At 33.7% G+C, this 24,339-nt stretch overlaps 2 protein-coding genes across 10 annotated transcripts in view; one reads left to right on the top strand and one right to left on the bottom strand.

Moving 5' to 3' along the window:
• The window catches only part of LOC131664581 (guanylate cyclase D), a 115,062-nt gene that overhangs the window by 59,466 nt on the left and 31,257 nt on the right, over positions 1-24,339 (top strand). For all 5 annotated transcript variants that reach the window (XM_058935790.1, XM_058935789.1, XM_058935793.1 and 2 more), the window contains 6 exons: positions 2,728-2,880; positions 5,203-5,488; positions 12,574-12,869; positions 12,947-13,052; positions 13,137-13,233; positions 13,639-13,821. In XM_058935790.1, the coding sequence (XP_058791773.1) occupies positions 2,728-2,880; positions 5,203-5,488; positions 12,574-12,869; positions 12,947-13,052; positions 13,137-13,233; positions 13,639-13,821 (1,121 nt within the window). The remainder of the gene's footprint in view (positions 1-2,727; positions 2,881-5,202; positions 5,489-12,573; positions 12,870-12,946; positions 13,053-13,136; positions 13,234-13,638; positions 13,822-24,339) is intronic.
• On the bottom strand, positions 16,168-19,641 carry LOC131664583 (uncharacterized). Of its 5 annotated transcripts, XR_009301950.1 has the most exons (4): positions 19,465-19,641; positions 18,741-19,255; positions 16,876-18,638; positions 16,168-16,795 (listed from the first exon to the last, which is right to left on the bottom strand). XR_009301950.1 is itself a non-coding variant. In XM_058935797.1 (3 exons), the coding sequence occupies exons 2-3, from the start codon at positions 19,237-19,239 to the stop codon at positions 17,887-17,889; spliced, it is 1,251 nt and encodes a 416-aa protein (XP_058791780.1). In that variant the 5' UTR covers positions 19,240-19,255; positions 19,465-19,641; the 3' UTR covers positions 16,168-17,886. The 5 variants fall into 5 exon arrangements, 4 of the variants coding, with proteins under 4 accessions (XP_058791780.1, XP_058791782.1, XP_058791781.1 ...); XM_058935797.1 differs by having other exon boundaries at positions 16,168-18,638; XM_058935799.1 differs by having other exon boundaries at positions 16,168-18,638; positions 18,741-19,178.

Below are 24,339 nucleotides of genomic sequence, written 5' to 3'. Positions count from 1 at the left end.
TACTTTTCACTCTCTTCTAAATTTCGACAATGAGTGGCTTGTGGCAAAAAGGCTTGGGGCTTCTGATGAGAGTGCAAAGTAACCGAGAAAAATGGAATTTAAATTAATTGACAGTGTTTTTCACTTTTGTGATTTGGTTCTTTTATTCATCGTAACAATTAAGCAATTTTTTTCTCATTTGTTACATATTGTTACATATTATTCCAGACTTAATAAGAGGAGTTAATTATATTCCCGAAACATCAGCAAAATTTCTTGTTCTGAAATAAAGTATTTCTGCTCAGAAGGATCCGGGTAAAAAAAGTATCTCTACTTATTACACCGACATATTCAATTAAAGACTATAAAGTATAGAGCTGTGGAGTTTTATTTAAAAGATCATGATTGAATATAATCGAAAAATTCATACAGCTCTCTGCTCGTATTTGTCTTGGAAATAGTCACGAGAAGTATTATAGCGCGTAACAATATGAAAATATTCAAGATAAATAAAGCGATCTCTTGACTATGAGAGATGAATCAATAAGTTCCCATGTTTTCAATGAAGGTAAGTTTATTCTTCAAATTTTATTTTTCAACGTAACCTTCCTTTAGAAGGATACACTTTTCCTAATGTTCTAGCCATTTTTTTAAACCTCCTAAAATATGATTTATCAAACTCTTCAAAATAAACTTCATCTCGACGATGACATCCTCGTTAGAGCTGAACTTTTTTCCCGCAGCCACATTTTCACATGTGCAGAATAAGATAAAAGTTGCAAAGAGCCATATCAGGCGCATAGGATATATGTAACAATAATTCGTAACGCAATATGTACAATTTGGTTAGGACAGCTCCGGATGAGTGATCTGGTGCATTTTCGTGATGAAAAAGCATAATTTTTCTTTGTCCAATAAGTTCGTATCTCTTTCAATTTTCCATGAAATTGGCTCGATAAATCATTATTTTTCCACGATCGTGCTACAGTTCTCCAAAAAGTTTATTAGGATTATCCCCTTTGAATCCCGAAAAATTACAGCCACGACCTTTCCGGAAGATGGGACTGCCATGGCCTTCTTCGGAGCAGATTCGCCTGGAAAAATCCAGTGCTTTTATTGTCTCTTGGTTTCCAGTATATAGTAATTGAGCCTGGTTTCAACAACGGTCATTATGCGACGCAAAAACGAATTTCGCTTAAAAAGGTTCAAACACTGCTTCGAAGTTGATAGTCGTATATATGCTTATTGTCCAACAGAAGTAATCGCAACACACATCGGGCCAACAGCTTTCATTCCTAATTTATATATATATGATGCAAAATGTTGAGGATCGTTCCGCACGATGCACTTACAGCTTCTACTACATTGTACACTTTCGTTATTACAGCAAAAATTATGTCATGAATCTTTTCAATGATTTTCTCAGTAAGCACGTCTGTCGGGTGGCCCAGGTGCTCCTCATCGAAAACAGATGTGCGGTTAGATTTGAATTCGTTGAACCAATATCTCACTGTTGTCATAGAGATAGTCGAGTTTCAACTTTGCTTTTATTTCTACGCACGTTTTACCATTCGAAAATAAAAAGCCAAGTGCGGATCTATATTGCTCTTTTTTCCTTGTACCACAAAATACCAAGCACGTTTAATACAAGCGGCTGTCAAATCAAAACTAACTCATAAATCACTTTGAAATTCTATACGGCGTCGTTTGAAAGATAACAGCGCATGATTGTAATGCCTACTAATCTTACCACTACCACCTATCTTAAAACACGGGTACTTATCGACCCACCCACGTAATTTTTCCAAGCCATAAAATAAACGTCGTGTTACATTAGATATTTCTAGAGCAATACGTCACCCACGTGGAAATATCCAACTATTTCTTTTTTAAAAGAAATAGCTGTTGCGTGTAGAAAAGGAAAATATGTTGTTTCACTATACTCCAAATGCTTTTATTTGTCTCGTTTTCCAAGAGTGAAACTTGGATTCTTCATCTTCTTCATGTACATAATCGATAAGTATTGAGCGCACGAAATCAATGACGAAGTAATAGTTCTTTGTAAACAAGCGCGTTGGAAGAAATTTAGAGTTTGGTGCACACGATTCCACGAAGCATAATTAGTGAAAAGGACTGTGAAACTGCCTGCAGCATTTTCCTTAACGAGTCTTCCATTTCGGACATTACTCAGCTTGAACACTGACGCGGCGCGGCGACATTGTCGAAAGATATTTGCCCAACCTCATCTCGCTTTACTACAGAATCCAACTTCGAAGAGGGATTTCACTTTATGCCTTTTTGAGGGAGGGAGGCTTTTAAAGCTCGACGATACGACACTGTAGATTACAACTAGGCACGGATTTTCTGAACCCTATTTATATACACTAAGACTCAGTGTCATTGATTTTACGATCTGCAAACATTAGCTTGGCATTTTAGTATCTCCACGTTTGCGAATATAACTTGGGTTTTTATTGTGCTCCTCTGATTCGTGGGAAAAAATCCAAATCGCAAGTGCCTACGGGGTTTTTATATTCACGGGTGCAATAAAATTCGCTCCTTCCGGTAAAATTTGTTTTTTTTTTACGTCCGTTCCCAAGAAAGCTGTTGCTATTTCGTGCTGGCACGGAGATTTGTTTTCGAAGCATCGAGTGTATTGATCTCGTGCAATTTTGAAACGTTTTTTGTTAATAAACTTTTGTGTCTGTTTAACGCATGCTGGTTCGAATAAATATGCCCCAATCGTAGATACCTCACCGTGGTCGATGGTGGACAGATCAGTAATCGCCGGACTACGTACCATCGGGGTCATACCTCGGCATCACGCCGTGTTACCAACGGACGCCGACACTAGGCAAATACGCGCGGCTCTTACGCCACTGCGTGCCATTCCCTGTAGAGGTAAGTTTTTGTTACTTCCTTTAGCTTGTCGCATGTGCCATTCTAGCTATATTTCAATTCTACAATTTACATTGGTTTGCATTTTTATTGATTTATGAAAAATATGTAAGCATGTAATCTTAAAATAATATACCTAAATAAAACTTTAATTTCACAAAGTAGCACTTTTATAATTTTATTTTGGATCTAATAGATTTGTAATTTTATATTCATTTCATATCTCACTCAAGCACTTGAATTGTAACTTAGTTTACCTAATTCTATAATTGTCATTGTATAAACCGTTCTTTAGTTGACTACATAATTTGACTGCGTAACATATTGAGAATCAAAAATTTCAATAAAAAAAGTAGAAGGAAAATCGAAAACTAAAATGGAGCTGCAATCTGAATCAGCAAAGTTGATTTTCGCAAGTTACGATCGGACTCGATTTAAGGATTTTCTAAGTTTTATTATGGTAGAGTAAGTTGATTCTTTTTACACAGTCGTGAAATTCGATCAAATTAATGGAAAAGTCAGCCTCAATTTCTATTGCATCGTGTGCTATCTTGGCAAAGCTTAGGGAAATAAGCTTACGTTCTTTTTATGTCCACGAAGTACAAAGTGTGCAGGTACGTGCAACTGTGTTTACCGTCGGTCAATGGAGAATTCGTTGGTAACATTTTGGGGAAATACAAGTCAAGCAAGTAATTTCGCATCAATTTCATGTTATATTTTTCCACGAGATTCAAAATTAAAGGTTTTGCAAATTGAGGTTTCAGAAATACGAGATTTACATTTACAATGAATGACTACTTCGGTAAATCGCCGTAATTGTCGAATATGTTCGCAATTCATCGGTTTAAATGGAATTTCCGCGCGTTATTACAGCAAGTATTTAATTAAGACTTCCAGAGAGATTTTATTACTTCCGTCTAAATATTTCCTGCTATTTGGTAGTTGTTTGAAATTTACATGAAAGCTCGGTATCTAGCATTTTCCGAGGTTTTGAGTCTGTCTAAACACACAACTTTAGCCACCCGCAAGCTGTGAGTACATTCAAACGTACATTATTTGCTATAAACTTTGTACAATGAATTTCCGCAAATTCAATTTGACCTCTAGTGCATTTGCCGTGAACTAAACTATTCTATTTAATGTAATAAGTTTAATCACGTAAAAATAGTCATACCGCACTAAATTGACCGTCGTGAAATCGAATGAGCTTTGTAAGCGCAGCCAAAACTTTCGCTACAAGTGAGAAGTTACCGTCTCAAGAGATTAATTCTAAGCGCATCAAAGTCTCTGAAATAGAATGCAGCTGCTGTAAGAGGGCACCAGAACCTATTCCACATATACGGAAGAAATTGCGCGTAAAGGAGGGTAATGAAAGTTCGTCGATTTGCACAGCACGATATGAAGGCAGCATATACCTGTTATACCTGTATATGGGCGTAAAACGCAATCCTTTGAATATATCTCCCATTCTTAATCGCGCGCCTTGTTTACAAGGTCTTGTAGTCAACCAACTTATGGCTCATTTGATTATGAATATATCTCGTCACGCATGTAAGCTGAGTGCTTCAGGCGTATGCATTTACGAAATTTTTTATATGCGCTTTGCTTGGATAATTGAGTGAGTATGCTCTGGTGCAAATAGGAATTCCATATATGGTCGTCTTTCTTTGGTTGCGCGGGCGTGTTTTCATGGAAATATTGAAAATTCCTTCGCCCGCAGACGGACTGATTTTCAATATGTTTAGAGATGAGGATTTTCCGCTCGAATACATAGACGGCCGCTGGGTTTGAGCGTTTGAAAAACTTGAAAAATGTCACACTGCCCCTGCGTAAATATTTCGACTTATATTTGCAAAATACATACAGAACGACGTCGCTGTTTACTTATGAGTGTGTTTTCAATTTGTAGTGGTTTACTAGTAGTGCGTGCGGATTCAATTCTCCTATATATACACAAACTGCTCGTCCTCAATAATTACAGTTTTATTTTCATAGTCGATATTCTTTGTCAATACAAATATTGGAAGCTCAAATGTTTAAAAACTATTAAGAAAAAATATGTCGATACGAAATTCGCTGCTATCATCATTATACATTGACAAGCTAACATTGACGGTAAACACAGTTACACGTACTATTATACATTGACAAGCTTCCTTCTAAGCTCCATTTAACAACGAGAAAAATATGAAAATATGAAATTTGAATTACGAAAGAAAAGCTATTGCTATGAATTTCGTTATAAAGTACTTACATGCCTGGCATGTGAACTGTATTATCGAAATGTGTGCTAGAATATACTAATTGAACACATTGATTCCACAGCAATAGTGGTGTGTCTGCCCCTTGAGGGTGAACTGCTGTCGCAAACTCTTGTCGAGCTGGACACAATGCAAGACACGCGACTGCCAAGCGTCATCATCGTCCTCGTCACTAATCCACCAGGGCCACAGCCGTTTTTACCAACGATCAGTGATCTACAATCTGACAGTTACGTTGCCAGCAGTAACGAGACGATGACAGACAAGACTGACAGAAGATTCGTGCCGCCACGTGATCTCAGTCGTACCAGCCTTGACAATCTACTCGCTATCGTACCCTTTGATCAGAGGTAATTATCACAGTCATGACATTTCAAATCGCTGTTTCAATTCGCTATTTTCTTAAAGGTTTCTGAGCAATTTTTTTTCGGAAAAAATAGTCCTTCCGTATCTGATTTTCTATCGCTTTAAAACCCGGTGTCCGTATTGCTTCAATAACAAAAATTTTAATGCGATAATTTTTGTAAGAATGACCTTGATATATGTAGCTTTCAATCGAGCGACAAAATAATATTCTATTTTCGGTACATAAGATTATATTAAAGTTGTCTTCAGAATAATATTTCGTTTAAGAGATATTATAATGTGTCCTTGCTCCCCCAGTCGAAAAAAGATTAATTTATGATCACCTTTTCAATTGGAAAAATTCAAAACTTTATGTGTCACATAGACATTAAAACACAATAAAGTTTATAAAGCAGGAAAATGAGGGCAAAATAATTTTCAAAATGTCATTAAATTCATTTTTCTTGAAAACAACTTTAGTAAAGCAAAAAAGTATATAACATCATTCTCCAAAATATTGATCAAACTTGTGGCGAGGGTTTTTAGTTTCGCACTATACATAGTTCACGATATAGACTTGCTTTTCGCACGTAGCCATATGGTCTTTGTTGAGAGAAAAAGAGACAGGGGGAAAGAGAGAGAGAGAGAGAGAGAGAGAGAGAGAGAGAGAGAGAGAGAGAGAACTTTGCTGCAAAAACTTTTGCACTCGAGATTAAGTTCGTTTTCTTTCTTACCAGATGCCTGCTACCGCGTATAATTAACGAGCAACAGTCACAGAATAAAGAGCTTAGCTGTATCGACATTCGAGTAATGGACGAGGAGAATTTTTCATAGTCCAGTGAAATATAATGTCTTTAAGATATGAGCAAATCCCCAAAAGTTCTGAAATTTGTTATAAAAAAAATAATAAAGCTTTTTCAAAACGGAGCTTTGAAAATCTTTTATTCTCTCTTAGTTAACTTGAGTATTCAAAAATATCAGCTCATGATTTTTTCAAAATCTTTTCTTGTAAAACAGCATAATTAACTTAAACTTAAAATTTTTTAAATAAAGTTATTTGCAATAGGTTAATATTGTCAACTGGTGAAATAAAAATCATTTTTAGTAACAATTGAACTTTATTTATTTTTCAAATTTGATAAATAATAATATAACAAATTATTAGTAACAATACAGTAGTTACAAATACTATAATACAAAATGTGAATATTTTCAACTAAGTACCTTTTCTTTGGTAGCTTTTTTATTTGGTTTTGTTACTTTTTTCAATTTTGCATTGACTGAATTTCATTTAATTGATTTGACTAGAAAATAATTACATGAAGCTTGGTGATTATTTTCTTTTTTTTTTGTCACTGATGTTATTCATTGTTAAGCTAAATTGTGAAAAATAAAATTTCCACGATACTAAATTTTCAGCGCGACATTTTTGGTGTTTAATTACATATTTCATTAAACGCATAACTTGTTCTATCTAATTTGAAAGAGAAATAAAAGGTATACGCATCAGTGCGAACATACGAAAATTTATTTCTTATATTATATAGATACTATATTATTATAATTTTTTTAGTTGCATTCAATCAGTCGATACTATTAATATGCAACTCAAGCACGGTTTAAAGTGAATAAATAGAATAAATAATAAGCTGTAGGTTATACATCAATCGGAAAGGTATTTCGGTTGTGCCAATAAAAAACATCTTTTTTAATATGAGGAGCTCACTGACTATGCTCACTAAAGTCGGTAATTCAGAGTATTTACAAGACTAGAAATAAAAAAATTGTGTTAGATTAATAGTATAAAGTAGAATACGTTCTGTTTATTTATAAATGAGTTACGGGAAACCTCATCTTGTAAAAAAATAAAATTTATGAAGTTTTCGATTTTTTACAAAGTTACTAACACTTCTATTTTTATTTTTTATTTTTTACGCGATAGACGTACAATCTTGAAACTTATGTATTTCAATAATATGTATTAAAAGGTACGTGCAACAAATTTTGCAGTAATTTGTTCAAGACTTTTTTTTACAATATTAAGAAATAAGTTTTTATAGCGAGCTATAACTTAAATTTTTGACAAAGCATACATTTTCAATTTATAGCTTCATAACTATAATCGATGATCCAAAATAAACTAGTGGAGATTATTGGTCATCATTTTTCTCACAAAAATCGTTTTCAAGTTTCGATTCGCTCTTATGATAGCACGACTATCATAGAGTAACTAGAATATTAAAACTTTTGGGGATATTTGCTCACATATATTTCTTCTTTTTTTAATTTTTTCTTCGAGGAAGCTTTGCTAACGTCCATTGTGCAAAAGCGAACTCGCACATTTTACTGGTCAGCTTACAGTTGCAAAATTATTCACTTTGTATATCTTATGCCAGCGAACTCGAAGTTTCGACGCCGGCGGAGTTGTCTGTTTAAATGTACCTATAATAGAGAGTACACCTGTCTAGTTAAAATACATTTCCTGAAATACTTCACTTTCTTGTAAAAGTAGGTATTTGAAACTTTTTTGTCAATGGCACTTTTCTTGTAGAGAAACTTGAGAAGCTTAGAATTTTTTCTAGAATTCACGTATATCTAATGAAATTGATCGAATATTACATTATTATAAGTTAAAACTTTTAAGCAACTAGGAACATCAGACGTGCGCTTTTATCTTCTTTATCTTTTCTTGTCATTTTAATAAACATATAAAGCGCAAATCACTTTTGAAAGGTGGATTTTTCCATTTTTTATACAAAACACATATTACAGTGGAAACTTTTATTAATAAAACAGGTCGGGATATTCTAATTTCATAAATTATCATATCGAAAACTGTTATAAACAATCTCTGTAGTTCTTTTAAACTATACGGGTCAAATTACTATTAAACGTTTATCCCACTCATTGAATAAAGATTACGATATTACAACATTTTGTTCAATCTTACACGTTGAAATGTCAGATTATCGATTTGTAATAGAAAATAATCAGAATAATTCCAAAGCATAATAACCTCTTGATTTTATCAAACGATATACTCACTATTACTTTCATAAAATAAGTGAAAAAACAATAATATTGCAGCCTATTTTTTTTATTTTCATTATCTTCAAAATTATCCGTATCAATTATGATAAAATAAGTTTTTATTACTAAAATCTCAACACGAAACCATATCAATTTTTTATAAGGGGAATGTAAGAAACAAGAGATCATACTTGTTGGCCTCGAGTTATAGGGGTTCTTTGATTGAGGCACCGCAGCGACGCTTAATATCACTTTTGAAGTTGACACTGTTGACTTATTAATTTAATTGCTGCGATATAATCTTCCTATTAACTGTAATTATTCAGAATATGAATAATTTTATTGTCCTATTTTTGTAAAAACTAAGTACTCTAGAAGTTTCCAGAAGTATTTTCATGAGTGTAAATACAAGCGATTAACTTGTTATAAAAATAAGACAAAGCATAAAGTCTGTCTCCGGGATAAAATTATAGAAAGATTATGTATACTCGTTCCAATCAGCTGACATATATGTAAAGATCAAAATCTTATCTTCACTTATTCTCGGTGGTATTGTCCAAGCCATTCGACAAAACCTTTAAGGGTTGCTGGCAACAATAGTTGGACCAACCATCCCGATAGCTCGAGTAAAAGAAAGAAGAAATAAATTGTCGGAAGTGAAAGAGATTAGAAAGCGACACGTGGCCGACTTGGAATCACCTTTTGCTCAGCCAGACTCGGTCGATAAGAGCGAGAGAGAGAGAGAGAGAGAGAGAGAGAGAGAGAGAGAGAGAGAGAGAGAGAGAGAGACGGCGGAGTGCTATTGAATTAGCTACCGAGGATTTTCCTTACTTATAGGATCGGGTATACGGGGATTCCTTAGGAAGTTGGTTCGTTTTTTGTTCGCTTTCTCTTTCTCATCAGTTTGGTTTTTCTCGGTGCACATATCCAAGAGATGTTCGTTAGTCTTTGGTTTTTCTTGCACTCGAAATTCGCTCCAGGCTTGGCTTGTTCCATTGTTTTGCCAAGCTTGATTACCCGTTTCGTCTATCCTCCTTTGCCCGAGTCTTTATCGTTAAATTTTTTTTATATTTCCTTACGAGAAGTTCAATATTGCTGTCGTTTCATCGTAAACTTTTCTGTTCACTATCAGGGCATGTGATTTTGAATCTAAAAACGATTATTATAATATTTTTTTTATTGTTTTTGAATTTCGTATGTATTATATGTATAAAATATCACTTTTATAGAGACAGTACGTTAGAGAACATAACGATTCGAATTCATTCATGTTTATGACTACAAGTGTACGTAGAAGATCAAAAATAATCCAAGCTATATCGGAATGCATTTCATCAGTGGAGCGCAATCGCTTGCAACAGTTTTATCCGCGTAGACGTTATCTCTGATTTATCGTCACTATCTCAAGCTACGCGAGCTTAATTTCCTTGAAATACGTGTTAGCGGATAAAAAGTAACTCTTTAGGGAGCGGGGGAGGTAGGGAACTGGAAATTACAAAATTAAAGTAGTTCCGATTGATTCTCGTCCTGCGCTACTAAAGCGCGAATGGAACTTTCAAATCAGGGCAATCAAACGTCGACCGTCGTCGTCGGCGCTCTTGATTCTCTCGCTATATATCTTTGCGCACGTCAGCTTTTGCATGAGAGAAAAAAGAATGTTGATCGAGCGGCCGACATTGTTTGACGCATCGAGACACAAGGAACACGACTTGGGTGGGTGAGCATATATGCAGGGAGAGAATAATACCTCGGTTTTTATTTTTTCTGTTGTTATTTCGCCTGACGGCCATTTGTTCCTTGGGCGCGTTTTTTTTCTATTATAATTATGCATCACTCGATTACTGAACTACAAAAGCTTTTCAAGAAGGCAAGTTTTTCTTGTGAATTGACTGGAAAAAATGGAGTTATAAGCAAGTGTTATTGTATAGATATTAACGAAAGAATACTATGTAATACTGTCGATACCCAAAATTATATGCCAATGAGTAGTTTTATTTATAAATAATTTTAAACGGTATAATAGTTTAGTTCAATATTGAACATTTCACAAAAAATACAATTCAGGCAATATTAGATCATTCGGATAATTCACGAATGGTTCTTGCAAATAATTCATGAAACGAATGAACGACCCACGGAAATATATTAAAAATGCTTCGTTGAATTTGATGTGCGAAAAACAGAGACATCTTATGTTCCATTTGCAACTACATGAAAAAAGCCGAAGCACAACCGACCTCACGATAAAAGAGAGCAACACGTTTGCAAGGTAACAGCTCGAAAAGTTCCTCGCATCCGCGCCAGTGCAATATATCCAGTCGAATGACAAAAGTCCAGTTTTATATGAGAGCGAGAGAGGGTTCTAAGACATTCCTCTCGTATGTATGTATGTATATTATTCGGTGAAAGCGCGCGCATATCTTGAAACGGACCGCATGCATATGGATTATATAGAGCTCAAGAGAGAGATTACGCTTTGAATGGCCGTACACGCCAGTGCATTCCGAAAGTACCTAGGCATGTGTTTGGACTCGACATTAAACGCTCGTCCATTCCTTTCATTTTCATTGTTATTACGTATAACTGAGGTGTTATTTTCGATCATGTAAATCAGTTTCATAATTATTTTTTAAAAAATTTGAGCAATAATAATCGACGCTTTAAAAGCTTCTAGTTGTATGTCAAAGTATATAAAAAGTTTATTGAGAAGTAAGAATTGAATAAATACAATATCAATATTTGGTATTAAAATCAAAATTTTAAAAGTCGATAAGATATATTCAAAACTTATAATAAAGCAAAGCCCTAATTCTCAAAGCTGATATCTTATGCTATCGGCTTTAAGAAATATCAACGAGCTTTTTTCACTGCTTCCAGCTTATACAGTCTGCATTAAACTTGAAAATTGAATTTACGACGTCTTCGATCAACCTCAAACCTTGCGTTCACTTTTGCTCTCCTGGAAAAATCATCGACTGGCAAACGTTATTTCTTTAGCTTAACGTCGAGAGCTTATAACAAGCTAAACTTTCAAATTTAACATGTCGAATGATTTCCACCTCTTTGTCGGTGAAACGAAAGTTTAGACATGCTTCTATATGTAAAGGCATGGAGGAAAAGGCTATGAATGTACTTTTTTCTCCGGCCGTAATTCCCTTCACTCTTTCTCTCTCCATCTCCCCAGTTCCATTTGAGATGCAGGTATTTAGAGACAACAAAAGCTGTGAAACCTTCAACAGATTAAACTTGGCGCGAGTTACCACAGAAACAGCTAACGAATTCGCTAGATATATAATCTACGTCAACATTACGTGAAATGAAATGCGTTAAGTGTTGTGTTGACGCACCTTTGGTTTTTTAAATCTTTATTGTTGTTGCTCTTCTAATTGAATTAATTACGGTCAAAACTCATCCATCTTTTTATAATAATCTTCATAAATTCTGTTTACGTTTTGTCAATACTACAAGAAACTATTTAAGAAAGTAAATAGAGGATGCAGTAAAGGTTCAAGTCGATGTTGCAGTAGGTATTAACTAATATTCTCGGATCAGAGTTGTATATAGATTCTCAAGGGAAAAGTCATCATTCCGGATGACACGAAATTAAATGTAAACCAAAAGATATTACAGATACAGTGTTCATTGAGTTCTTTCTTTGAAAATATCAGTCTCTGCGTTATTGTTTCTAAAACTATAACATTTCTAGTTATCCAAGAAGTTGACTTACATATATTCATGTAGTTACACAGAAAAAAACTAAATCAATTGATGCACCAAAGAAATCATCACAATCTCGTCCTCGTATCCGCACCATTTTTCGAAAAGAATTTCCACTTCATTTCAGTGAACAGGAGGCAATCAATCTTTACTCTTGAAAGTAACCACACGACAAAATGTAAAAAAGTTCTAACGTGCAAAGCTACATAAGAAAGGCCGTTTCCGCGAAAAAATGAAAAAGGCACATAATACCGCCGCGCTCTGACGTCCAGCCACACATATCCACATAGCTAAGAGAGCTTAGAGCAACAGGTAGAGAGCTTGTACATGTACTTTTTTGCAGGTACGACGTAGCGAGGCTACTGAACGGTAGCTCGAGCCTCGAGCCTGAGACTACGATAGACCATTTACGCGAGGCACTGGACTTTGTACTGGATATAAACGCGACTAGACTAAATTCTTTCAATAACAAGATGTACACGTATGGCTTGCTCTCTTACACCAGAGACAACGGCTGGCGGCCTCTGGTTGTCGTCATTGAGTATCCCGATAGTCTTGTATTGAAGGAGCTTGCCAACAATAACTTCGCTGACGAGGAGGTATTCGATTTACTCTGCGACGATCAGAGCGACTGCCCTGGTAAGTGAATCGATCGCGAGATCATTGTACTCAATAAGTGACAAATTATCACGTTACATTACGTTGTCGCTTCGCAGTGGAAAATATACCAGGAATTTCTCTTCACACTGTACATATCGTAGCCATTATACTTGGTTCGTTACTTTTTGCATTGACAGCCATCATAACAGCTGCCTTAATAAGGTAATACATCACTCATGTTGTTTCGATAAAACGAAATATATGGACATGAATGCGTATTCTCATCCATATAATGTATGCGCGCAGACGACATTTGTTGAAAAAACGTATGTCGAAGGGACCTTACAAGATTATTCTCACGGCCACGGACTTTGTCTTTCCCCAGATCCCAGACGCCAGACGAGTGAGTGTATATCGATTTTTCATACTCGAAATATAAATAGGCCATCAGATACGCAGCTTCTTTAATAAACAGCTCTCGCATACTCGTTAATCAATTTTTCTTCGCTGCCATCTTTTCGTTTCGCTCGTATTTACAATTCGTCGTGCGACGAAATCTTCTATACATGTCATACAAATTCCACTGTATCTATCTGAAATCCATTTGTCAAAACTTGCATCTAAAATTTCACGAGCAACATCACGTTAAAAAAAAAAAACAACAGTAACATAGATACATATGCTTCCGCATCTTTCGCGTATATCATCAGTATTTTTGAACAAGCAAACTCAATATCCTTCGCTACATAATATCATAACGATGAAGAGAAGAGCCTGATAAGAGACTAATGTTTATATGCAACGAAAGGTTGACGAGGGAATCGAAGCGATGCTATGCTGCTGGCTGCAACAGCTACAAGAGTTCGGCGGGCCGGAGGTGGAGAAACCCGATCTTTTGCAGGGTAGTGTTGGCTCGTTACGTCCTCACCTTCAGGCGAGTAACGGCAACCTTGCACGACACTTGTTCAACGATCCCCGCGCTCGCTATAATGTGAGTATTCAAGTTATTTTTCCTTCCTTATGGCTTTGGCGATAAGGGCTGTATTCGAATTTTTCGATATGCTTTTATTTTGTGTCGGATAAGAACTTACAATTCTAGTGGGCTACGATAACCTAATGAAACAATAATTGGTCCGTTAAATTATTAGTGTAGCACCAAATTGGATACAGTATAATCAACGTCGAAGCTCCCAATTATATCACCTCGATTACTCGCAACTCAATTACGAATTCATAGACATACCTATAACAATTTGCGTGTACACGATAACTCGATAAATCAGTATAATAATCTATTTGACGTTTATTGGATTGTGTCTGAAATCGCGGTAACGGCAATCAATCGAAACCAGTCAGATATCACCCTCTTAATAGCCAATAAACCTTTATATGTAAGATAATGCCGAAGAGATCTTCCTTCCCGCGGGCGTCATCTGCTTTTACTGCCAAGCTTAAACGGTAGCTATTTTATCAACTCTTCGTTGCGGGGGTGGAAACCCGCTGAGCTTAACTGCGCACAGGAGCACTCCAACGCTAATAGTTTACTGTGATAACAAACGAATATGGAACAATGTTTCTTGTTGTTTAATTACTATTATTCAGGTAAGTTTTTTTTGTTAATTTTGAGGCTTGAAAATGAAATTTTCGTTATTACAAGTTGTTTAATGAAGTTGAAATGATAGCTTGGAAATTGAAAAATAACACCAAAAATAATGGTAATTCAATTAATATTCAAACAAACGTTTATTGATTGCATTTGGAATAAAAATCTACGGTTAAGCAGATACCTATTTCACGAAAGCAAGAACTGTATGTACAAAAAATCTGACAGAAGTTTGCCTGAACCAACACGCTGTAACGTACGCATAAGTAAATGATTATTATTATCATTATTTTGCTTATTGATAAATCATCGAGTTGTCGCAACTGCTATTTATTTCAGAGCGTCCTCCCCTTACTCTTCGTCTCAATTTCACGTTCGAACGGCTGTACTCGGTCTTCGAAGAATTTTCCTCATGCGCATTTTTCCTGTCACTCGTTGCGCGATATATAATAGAAAAGGCTCGATATTTTCAAGCCAACTTGGAAGATTAGTCGACGGCTTAACGGGTCGCTGAATCTCTCTCCCGTGCACTGAGGGGGTTACGGTGGTCCAGTAATCGATAATAAACGATGATCAATTTTCACTCTGCTTAATCGACTACTAAAACAGCATTCTTCCGAGATTGTTTCTCAAGTTTTCATTAATTAAGATCATCTCGATGGATGATCGAGCTAGAAGCTGTCTTTTGCTTTGAGCTTTACGGATTTTTCTCGGTTTATCATCGATGAATCTTTTTTTTTCTAAATTTTATACGTACCGTCTTTCATTTTCAACCCAAAGTTGGAGATAAACAATCTAAAATCCTAAATATTTATATAAAGATATGTATGTCACTTGAATAATCAAATGTTGATCTTTGGTTTATATTTACAACGTGGAACGAAATCAAATATATACAATGTTATAGGAGAAATATGTGAGGTGAGCGAATAAAATGTATCGAAACGAACGTCCGCGGGAGCTACTTTTTACAGTAAAGGTCATCCCTAAGCGTGCGCGCTTTCTTTTCACGGAGGCGGGAGAAAACGCAACTTTCGGCACGTAAAACAACGAGACACAAATCGGAAAAATATACAATGGTACACCCACCAACCCTCGAGTTGAAAAAAGTCTTAGGTTAAAACAACCATAAAGTCGTAAAAACAGTGTGATCGCATTATCGCCCTGTTGCACCCGCATTGACGATATAATTCCTTCTCTCTTTCTTTCTGTCTCTCGTACGCACCATATTTTCCAAGACGATGTTGTGGCCTCGTAAAACTACTTTACTACTACATCTCCACGCTTATGATACAATCGACGCGTGACGAATACGTGATGAACATTATGTGGGAAGTCGAATTTTTCTTTCTGAAAAACATCCAACTCGTAAAAACTTCTGATACTTCATTAGTAACAATGCGATTCGTTAATTATTCTTTAATTAAAAATGAAGCCAACATTAGAATTTTTCACATAACTGGTATTCAACAAAGTACTTAAAGATTTTATACTGGAAGAATTCCTGTAAAAATGAATCACGCACTTTTTAAAATGTAACATTATAAAATTGCAATGTTTTCAATACGTGGATTGCACATAATATTTTAAGAAAATGAATTTAATCTTTGAAAACATTATCCTTTAGCTGGTTGTTAAGAAATAATATTGGATAAAAGCTCGATGAGAAAGGTACATGTCAGCGAAGCGCAAGTTGAAGTCGAGAAATACGAAACCTCTTGAGCCCTGAAGTAATATAACGGCGATCCTTTTGAGACTGGCGTATAATCTTACTGTATTCTTCTACACTTTTTAGAGCGTACACTGTCCATGTTACTCCGAGGAAGCTTTCATTGTGGTGCATTTCTGTCTCAATTTTTATAATAAATCCATAATATCATTTGCATAGGAGAACAATCGATATTTTAAGAATAAAAAAAAGTATATAATACGGAAAGTCAACATTTAATATGTTCTTGGCATATAAATTATTTTTAGGATTTTCAAGCAAGAAACTTAATTTAATTAATAACTTTGCGTCTTCTACAGTCAGATTTTGCGTTATGGATATTTTAATTTCTATGATAAAATTGTAAGAATTGAATAATTCTTTTATCACCAAGATCGTAAAGTGATATATTTGGTAAAATTTTGAAAATATAACATATTTAACGAGTTTTATCAAGTTTAAGTAGACGACGATCCTTGTTCAGTTAGTATGACTGTACTGATCTATCCACTAAAGTTTGTTGATACACGAGTAGTGACAGTAATTGGAAGAAAAAAGTCACGTTCAACAGTCAGTAAATGTGACCACAAATATAGTTTCTACCGAGAAAGCCACTTGATCAGTTGAGGTAATTGACGCTGGAATTGACGAAGTCTGTAAAGAAAACAAGAACAGAATGTAGGGTAAGAAAAGTGGCGAAACGATGCCCCTAGGAAGGTGGTTTTTCAATTTACGTTGTTGATTATGACTACAGTTGACTTCTATCTTCCATGTAACACAAATGTATTTCCAATGTCGCGCCTGCATCACTCTGATTTACGATTATGTTTCGTCGTTATATGTGCTGTGTGAATTTATATGCGTTTACATTTGTAACCAAGATATCCTTTCCGACAAATATTTTTTGTATTACGAAAAATGTAGAACAATACTTTTTTTATTCTATTTTAAAATATGATTTAAAGCTTCTTAATTTAGTTAATAATAACATGCAATCGTCATCACAAAAACGGCGTCATAGTTTTTCTAAATAGCATTTTATTTTCATATAAGTTTGGGGACAAAATGACAATAGGTTTAACGCAGATGTAACGAAATTAACTTGGATTGGTAAAGCTATATCCTAGACAAGCGATGACTCTTATAAAAGGGTATTCGACGTTTCATTAGCTCATTGCACATGTTTGCGTTTGCACGTGCGACATCTGTCGAATCAACTTTGTAGACAAATTTATACGACTTTACATTTAACGATATCGAAGAGATGCAAACTTAATTAACCGTCATACCATATTGATTCAATAAAGTTATATAAGTCCACGGAATAAATATCATCGGAACGCATTAACATTATTTTTATCATATTATTTTCAAATTACAGTTAGTGAACGTTTTAAGGATAATTATGCATCCCCGGAAGATCGAATTTATTATAGTTAAAAATATATTTTATATGAAATTTAAAAATATCTAGTTAATAGATTATGTTGATCGTTGGTTGTGAAAAAACTTGGCTATTTTTGATAAGCAATATTATTGCTTGGAGAATTAATCATTCAATATTGATCGCAAATCATATCTCACTGTAACTTTTTAATAATTTTTTGTATTACACTTGATCATTGAGTAATTAATTTTTTTAATTGTAACTATCAGCATTAATAATCCGCATTATTTACCATTACCAATATTTAAAAAACTTTTATTTTTTAATAACTATACAAACTATCATTTTAATTTTTCTACTAAAACCACTTCATTCTTTCATAGACCTCTACTAGCCACAACATTTTATCAATAAAAGCAGCGCTCGGTTTATCGTTAACGATATTGTTAATATTTTCCTCGTTGCTTTTGTTGTCGTCAAGAATTTCTGAAAGAAAGAATTTTTGTGATATAACGGAAACTGGAAATTCACTGAATGCCTGTCTCTTGACCTCACGATCAAAACTTTCTCTAGTGAAAGGCGATATATCACAATCCATGCGTTTCAACGACTTCACAAAGGCTTTATAGTAAAGACTTAGAAGCTCTTCCAAATGGCAAGATTGCGCTTCCACATCAACACTAGAACCAAGTAAGCGAACTAGGTCCTTTACAGGACTATTGTAGATGTACGTTTGAAAGTCGACAAATTTAACATCGTCTACTTTTCCGTTGTCATCCATATGAAAAAGCATATTATTTGTCCAAAAATCGCCGTGAGTTATCGTTACCCATGGCTCTATAGGATTTACTTTCCATGACCCTCCATCTTTGGCTTTTTCAAAACTCGATTCAATGATCGCTGAGTATTTTTTTAAACGCGGTATTTTCATCAGTATTTCGCATGTACTTGTGTAAGCATTATCTAGCTGTGCAAAATCAATGCCTAGTATGCCTGCCTGATTTATGGCTTTTTTGGCAAAGGATGGACGTTTTTCTTTCATGGCAATGCCTAAAGCGTGATATCTTGCAAGAGATGTTAGTGCTTTGCGAGCGTGGTGAACATCCATACCTGCAAGAATTTTCACGTGCATTTATTTAACCTATCGTCTTATTCATTCACAAAGTGTATTTAATAAAGATCATTTAGAATTATTTATGATAACCAACGTACCAGTGCGTTTATCTGCAGTATAGAATCCTTTGACTTTCAAATTTTCCATCAGAAGTACTGAATTTTCGTCAATATTGGCGCTGTTTTCAAGCGACTTTCTATATCCAACAAAATTTGGCAAGACATTGATTAAATCACAGTCCTCCACATTAACCTCCTTCTCAAGTTCTCTGTATAAAGGAAATAATTCTGCATACATAAAAAGTTCTTTCTGAAAAACCAATGGCCATTCTACTATAGTTTTGTCGGTGCAACTTGGTGTCTTGCCTACTAAATGTAACATTTCTTCTTTTGCATTTGGATTTTTACGTATCTTTGCATCGATCTTTACCATAATGCTACCATAATTCTCACCAGCAGGTAACAATTTTGATGCTGTGTAATCAACGGCTAGTAGATCTCTGTTGTTAAAGCATTGCTGCAGCAGTAAATCTAAATCTTTAAAATCAATTTTCTTTGCTACACGTTTCTGTTGTGAGTTATTTGAATGTAATTCCATTGTCTTCTTAAAGTAACTGTAATTCGTGGAAATTCAATCTTGGTTTATTACAATTTAGCAACAATTCAAATTTTAAAAAATTAGTGTGGGAGTGAGCCAACGTAATGCCAAATAACTCATAACAAATAGTAATCGAAATTGAATGTTGTAAGTAACGTATGTTGTGGTTAACTCGATATAAAACACTAAATTATAATAAGAGTTAGAAATTTAACGATTACTTACCTCAACACCGCGTTTCTCAATTTTTAAAAGTTATTTAATTAGAACCAATGCGAGGTTTCCACCAGAAACTAACTTTAGATGATTGACTAGTATGATTAAAATTGTCTGATTTCATAAATATTCAATAGTCTCAATAGATTATTTGAAGATAACCAATTCTCTTGCGTTGAATATCACGCTAGTTACAAGACAAACTAAAAGTTTGAACTAAAGTGGCAATAAGATTATAGGTAATCAAGCGTGAATAGATCTTGCATAACTTGGTGCAGGATCGTATTCTTTCATTTTAGAACCCTGATACCAGAGTTGTATTAAACGCATAATGATACAACTCAGATATATAGTGATTCAAGAATTATCAAGGTTATACAAACTTTAATCAACAGAGTTGATTCTTTTTATATAGTGAATTTGGTGACACTGCCTTAAAATATTTTGTTTACTGAGATCCTAAAAACTGCATTCTTGGATTTAGTCCTATATTGTAAATCTATAGAAGATACGATTGACGTTTACATTTTCAACCAAAATATCCATTCATACAAACTTATTTTCTAAATTTCTATAAAATGAAATAAAATTCAAAGAATGAATTTATAAACAAGTTAACAAATTCGTATGAATTATTTGTTTGAAAAGCTCATTAGCTTATCACATAATTTATAAATAAAATGAAGGCAGATTTAGTACAGGCCAGATGTAATGGCGTAATAGTAGAATAGCAAGTCTTTAATCGAGCAAAATAGTCGTGCGTTCTTTCAGCAATGACGAACGTGCAAGAAGGAATTGAACATTAACCTTTTGTGCGTTAAATACTTGATCCTGAAAAGAGCGATTTATTTAAAAATGCGACAGCTCAAGTAACCTGGTATGATCAAATTGGCGGCATGAAGTTTGATTACAAAGCTACTATTTAAGTTGAACGTACGATAAAAAATGAGATGTATGATAAAATGATTTAGTTTCATTCAAAACATATGATTATTTGCGATTACGAGTTTCCGTTTTAGGAACGTTTTCTTCATTTACGTTATATCAATTACAAACAAAATAATCTGTAAAATTAACTCATTTTATAATACGTAATAAATAACACCTGTATCAATTTCCAGATCGATTTAATTATATTTAGTCTAATTATTCTATTTAGCAAAAACTAAAAAGACTCATTTTTAATCAGATCAATCTGTGCAAACTTTATTATAGATTTTTTTAAATGAAAATGACTAATTTTTATAAAATTTAACCGTTGAAATATATTACTATTGAATATTAATAATTATAAATCACATTTCACATTTCCGTATACGATATTTCGTATTGTACCAATCACTTATTGTATAATTCAGGTATTAGTTTAACTATGAAAATTGAAAATAGGAAATATTATTAATATTTTTTTGTTGACTGTTGATTTTTAATATCATTATATAAACCATTCATTTAGCCATTCCTGTTAGATTCACTTAATTTTTTTTCATAATTCTATCACGATACTTTTGGATAACAATTATTTTTCGATACAGTCAATACCATGTATGTTATGGAAGCGAAATACGAGTATAATATGACAACATTTGAAATCATACTATGCGTAAACGCGAATATGTTATACGTTACTTGGATATTCTTTGAATTTACTTTTTGTGGAAAATATCTCTTGATAAATAACTGCATGTGTAATCGAATTGTCAGCGTAATCTATAATTTTCCGTTAGTGCATGACATTGACTGTCAACATATTATCAACATATCAGTGAAAAATCATAATAGATAATCGTGAAAAAAGAGCAATTCTCCGTAATAAAATATTCTATGTTTTTCATATTCAGTTTTTGTCGAATTTTATATCAGTATGTAAGCGATTATACAAAATATCGATTAATTCGTTAAAGTTTTTTTCAGATGTTCAACAAAAGTTTTCTAACAAAAGTATAAAGGTGTGTGTTCTTAATATTTTGAATTTACCCTTCTATGAATTTTGATCTATAAAAAATAAGTTGATCTACCGCCACGTATGCTTATAAAATCATTTTTTGTCCATGTAATGCTTATATTTATAAATACAAAAATGTAAATTTTCATAAATTTTTTTGTTTTTAGAATTTAATGGAAGAGAAAACTTAATCTGACTTCAAATTTACGGCAGGTTAAATAATTATACATATACGTGGATATAAATGCATATGTACGTGACTGTGAAAGCTTTTGGTTCCGTTGATATCATTACGTGGAAAGTTAACCGTTAAAAAAGCGACGGAGAGAGGGCAGCGCATCCCCCTTTCAAGCGTCAAAATGCGTGAGTGTCTGGAGTGTTTGAAGGACTAAGTTAGCATGATAGCGAGCTCTTAGAAAGTGAATTTTTGTGCGTGTTATACATTATCAATAAATATTATTACTATTATTATTATTATTATTATTATTGTTATGACTATTATTATTATTAACAATAACATCTTAATGAATCTCTTATTGTCCTCTTAGCGTATAAGATACTATAATAATGTGAAGAATTTAGAGCGTATATTCTATTTGAAATTTTGTTTAAGATCAGCAACATTAAGACATTTTTTTCTATGCAACTGCTTAGATTAGAAGTAAATTATCAATGATTACTTAAGTTAATAATCACAATCATTCATTTATCTGATTGATTAAGTTTCATTACCATTTAATCAGTATACTTATCTATACTGTCAGCCGTTTTATCAGTCAGTGTTCTAGAATCAAATAGTATGATGCTGTTCCAAGTGTCGCACTATATATTTGCGCTTGCGTATGCCTACAATCTTTTGAATTTGGTTTACCCCCTCAGCCTCTATTTGCTTCTTTCTCTCGGTAGTGATGGTAAATAATTCAAAAACTAAGATTAATCAATTCTCGACCAGCCGAATACACGTCATTTACGCTACTGTCAGAGCTGAGTGAGCGGCACTATTTTTAATCGTGATAGTATATACATAATTATCGTTAAAATGTTGTAGTCTGTTTTTAATATCTTTTCTGTGCTACTTACTGAACAAATATTAAAAGCCCATTTATGATTGATCATAGAAAAGACTTACGTTAAGCGCATGTTTATGATAAAATTACCATATACTTAAAGTGACGTGACAAAAACTATTTACGTGCGTGGGTGTGTGTTCTGTATATATTTTATTTGAAAAATAAAAATAAGCTTATAAAATTCTTTCTACAAAAAAAGTGAATTCAATTTTTTGAATGATTTTTATTTTCTGTAGTTCCTGAAGTAATTAAATGAATCAGGTTATAGGTAGTTAGCTCAAATGCATAAATAAATTCCGTAAAAAATGAATATACATATATTTCAACAATCTACGAATAAATTGCTATTTATTTCAGTTATTTGAAAAAAAAAATAAATAAAATTACGAAATTACAAAGTAGTGTAGTTGCAAAAAGATAGATTTTAAAGATGTACATTTTCTGCTTCAGCACTGCTTCGACATCAACGATCGCCAAATTGTCTATTACAAGGCGACAAAGCTATTGCCTCTTGAAAAAAATTATTATATTATTGTACTAACGCTTTATATACAGTTTCGTAAGAAGAAATTTGCGAAAATGGAATCGTTGCATTTATTAGTAAAGACGTCGAGTTGTACTAAAAGACCGCTAGTCGAGGGGTCCTTGGTCTATGAAAGACGTATTCCGGTACGAGCAACATTTGCTCTTGCGATTAGAGCAGATATCTGTTCAATAATCAGTGATTAAGCACTAAAATTAATAATTTATATAATTATTACAGACAAAATAATTAAGAATTATTTTAGTATAAGATAAGAGAAATTAACAGGTAAAATTTTGATTATAAATTCAATAACAAAAAAATTGTAGTGCTGTGATTCTTGAGCTAATATATGTAAGGGAAAGTCAGTAATGTCTATTTAGTTTTATAACGATTTATGAAACAAGAAAATAGTTTAAAGGCTATAAAAAAATTATGAGTAATTTGCGTGAATGACATAATGCGTAAGAGATAAGACTCATCTGAGTCATAAAAATATATTTTTTAGTAATATCTACTAAAAAGTCACTTAAATAAGAATCCTAAATATAAGAAATCGACTATTCTCACTTCAACGTCACTATAAACGAAAAGTCGCACGGATACGCAAACTAAGCTACATACGCGTACGTGCATCGTATTGTGCACTGTGCAAAGGCAGGAACAACGTACTAACGCTAATGCACAAAGACGATGCATCGAATGTACGCGTACGGTATACTCGAACTGCTTTCTTTTATTCGTAGCAACTATACGTGCTGAGAAACTTTTCTATCGAATAGTTTCTACGTGTTTGGAATTATTTTGAGAAGTTTCTGTCATTATTTTGAAATAGAGTATAGTCGATGCAATCTTTTTAAACGCAAGAATGTTTTGGTTCAGTACATGTATATAATACAACAACGAGACGGGATCATAAATGAAATATGATACAGACACGACATCGGAAATATATTTTTGTAGTTTGGGGAAATAAAAGCCCACGTTCATCATATTCAAACCCAGTCGCAAGAAAGAATGCAAATGAAAAGCATCGTGCCAGGAGCATCATTTCGCTTATGTGGTTAATTTTTTCCATCGCCAATTCCAGCGTCCTTGAATTACTAGCAAATGGCTTCTTCGGTACTTGCGGTTATATTAACTTGCGGTTAAGCGTGACGACTTTATCTTCCGACTGTTACTGTTCGTTTGTATTTACTTATAACCATATTATAACTTAACCACAATTATTTGTATCATTCAATTTATACATGAGCAAAGTATTAACACAATCTTCATATCTTTAAGGAAAAATATATTGTTCGTCCAAAAGTTAAAGTGAATCCTAGTTTTTTCACCAAATACCC

The sequence above is a fragment of the Phymastichus coffea genome, unplaced genomic scaffold (genome assembly GCF_024137745.1).
Source record: "Phymastichus coffea isolate CEN01 unplaced genomic scaffold, Cenicafe_Pcof_1.1 PCOF00044, whole genome shotgun sequence".
NCBI classification, from domain to species: Eukaryota; Metazoa; Arthropoda; class Insecta; order Hymenoptera; family Eulophidae; genus Phymastichus; species Phymastichus coffea.
Note: the sequence above shows the minus strand (reverse complement) of the source record. Positions and strands in the feature narration are given on the sequence as shown.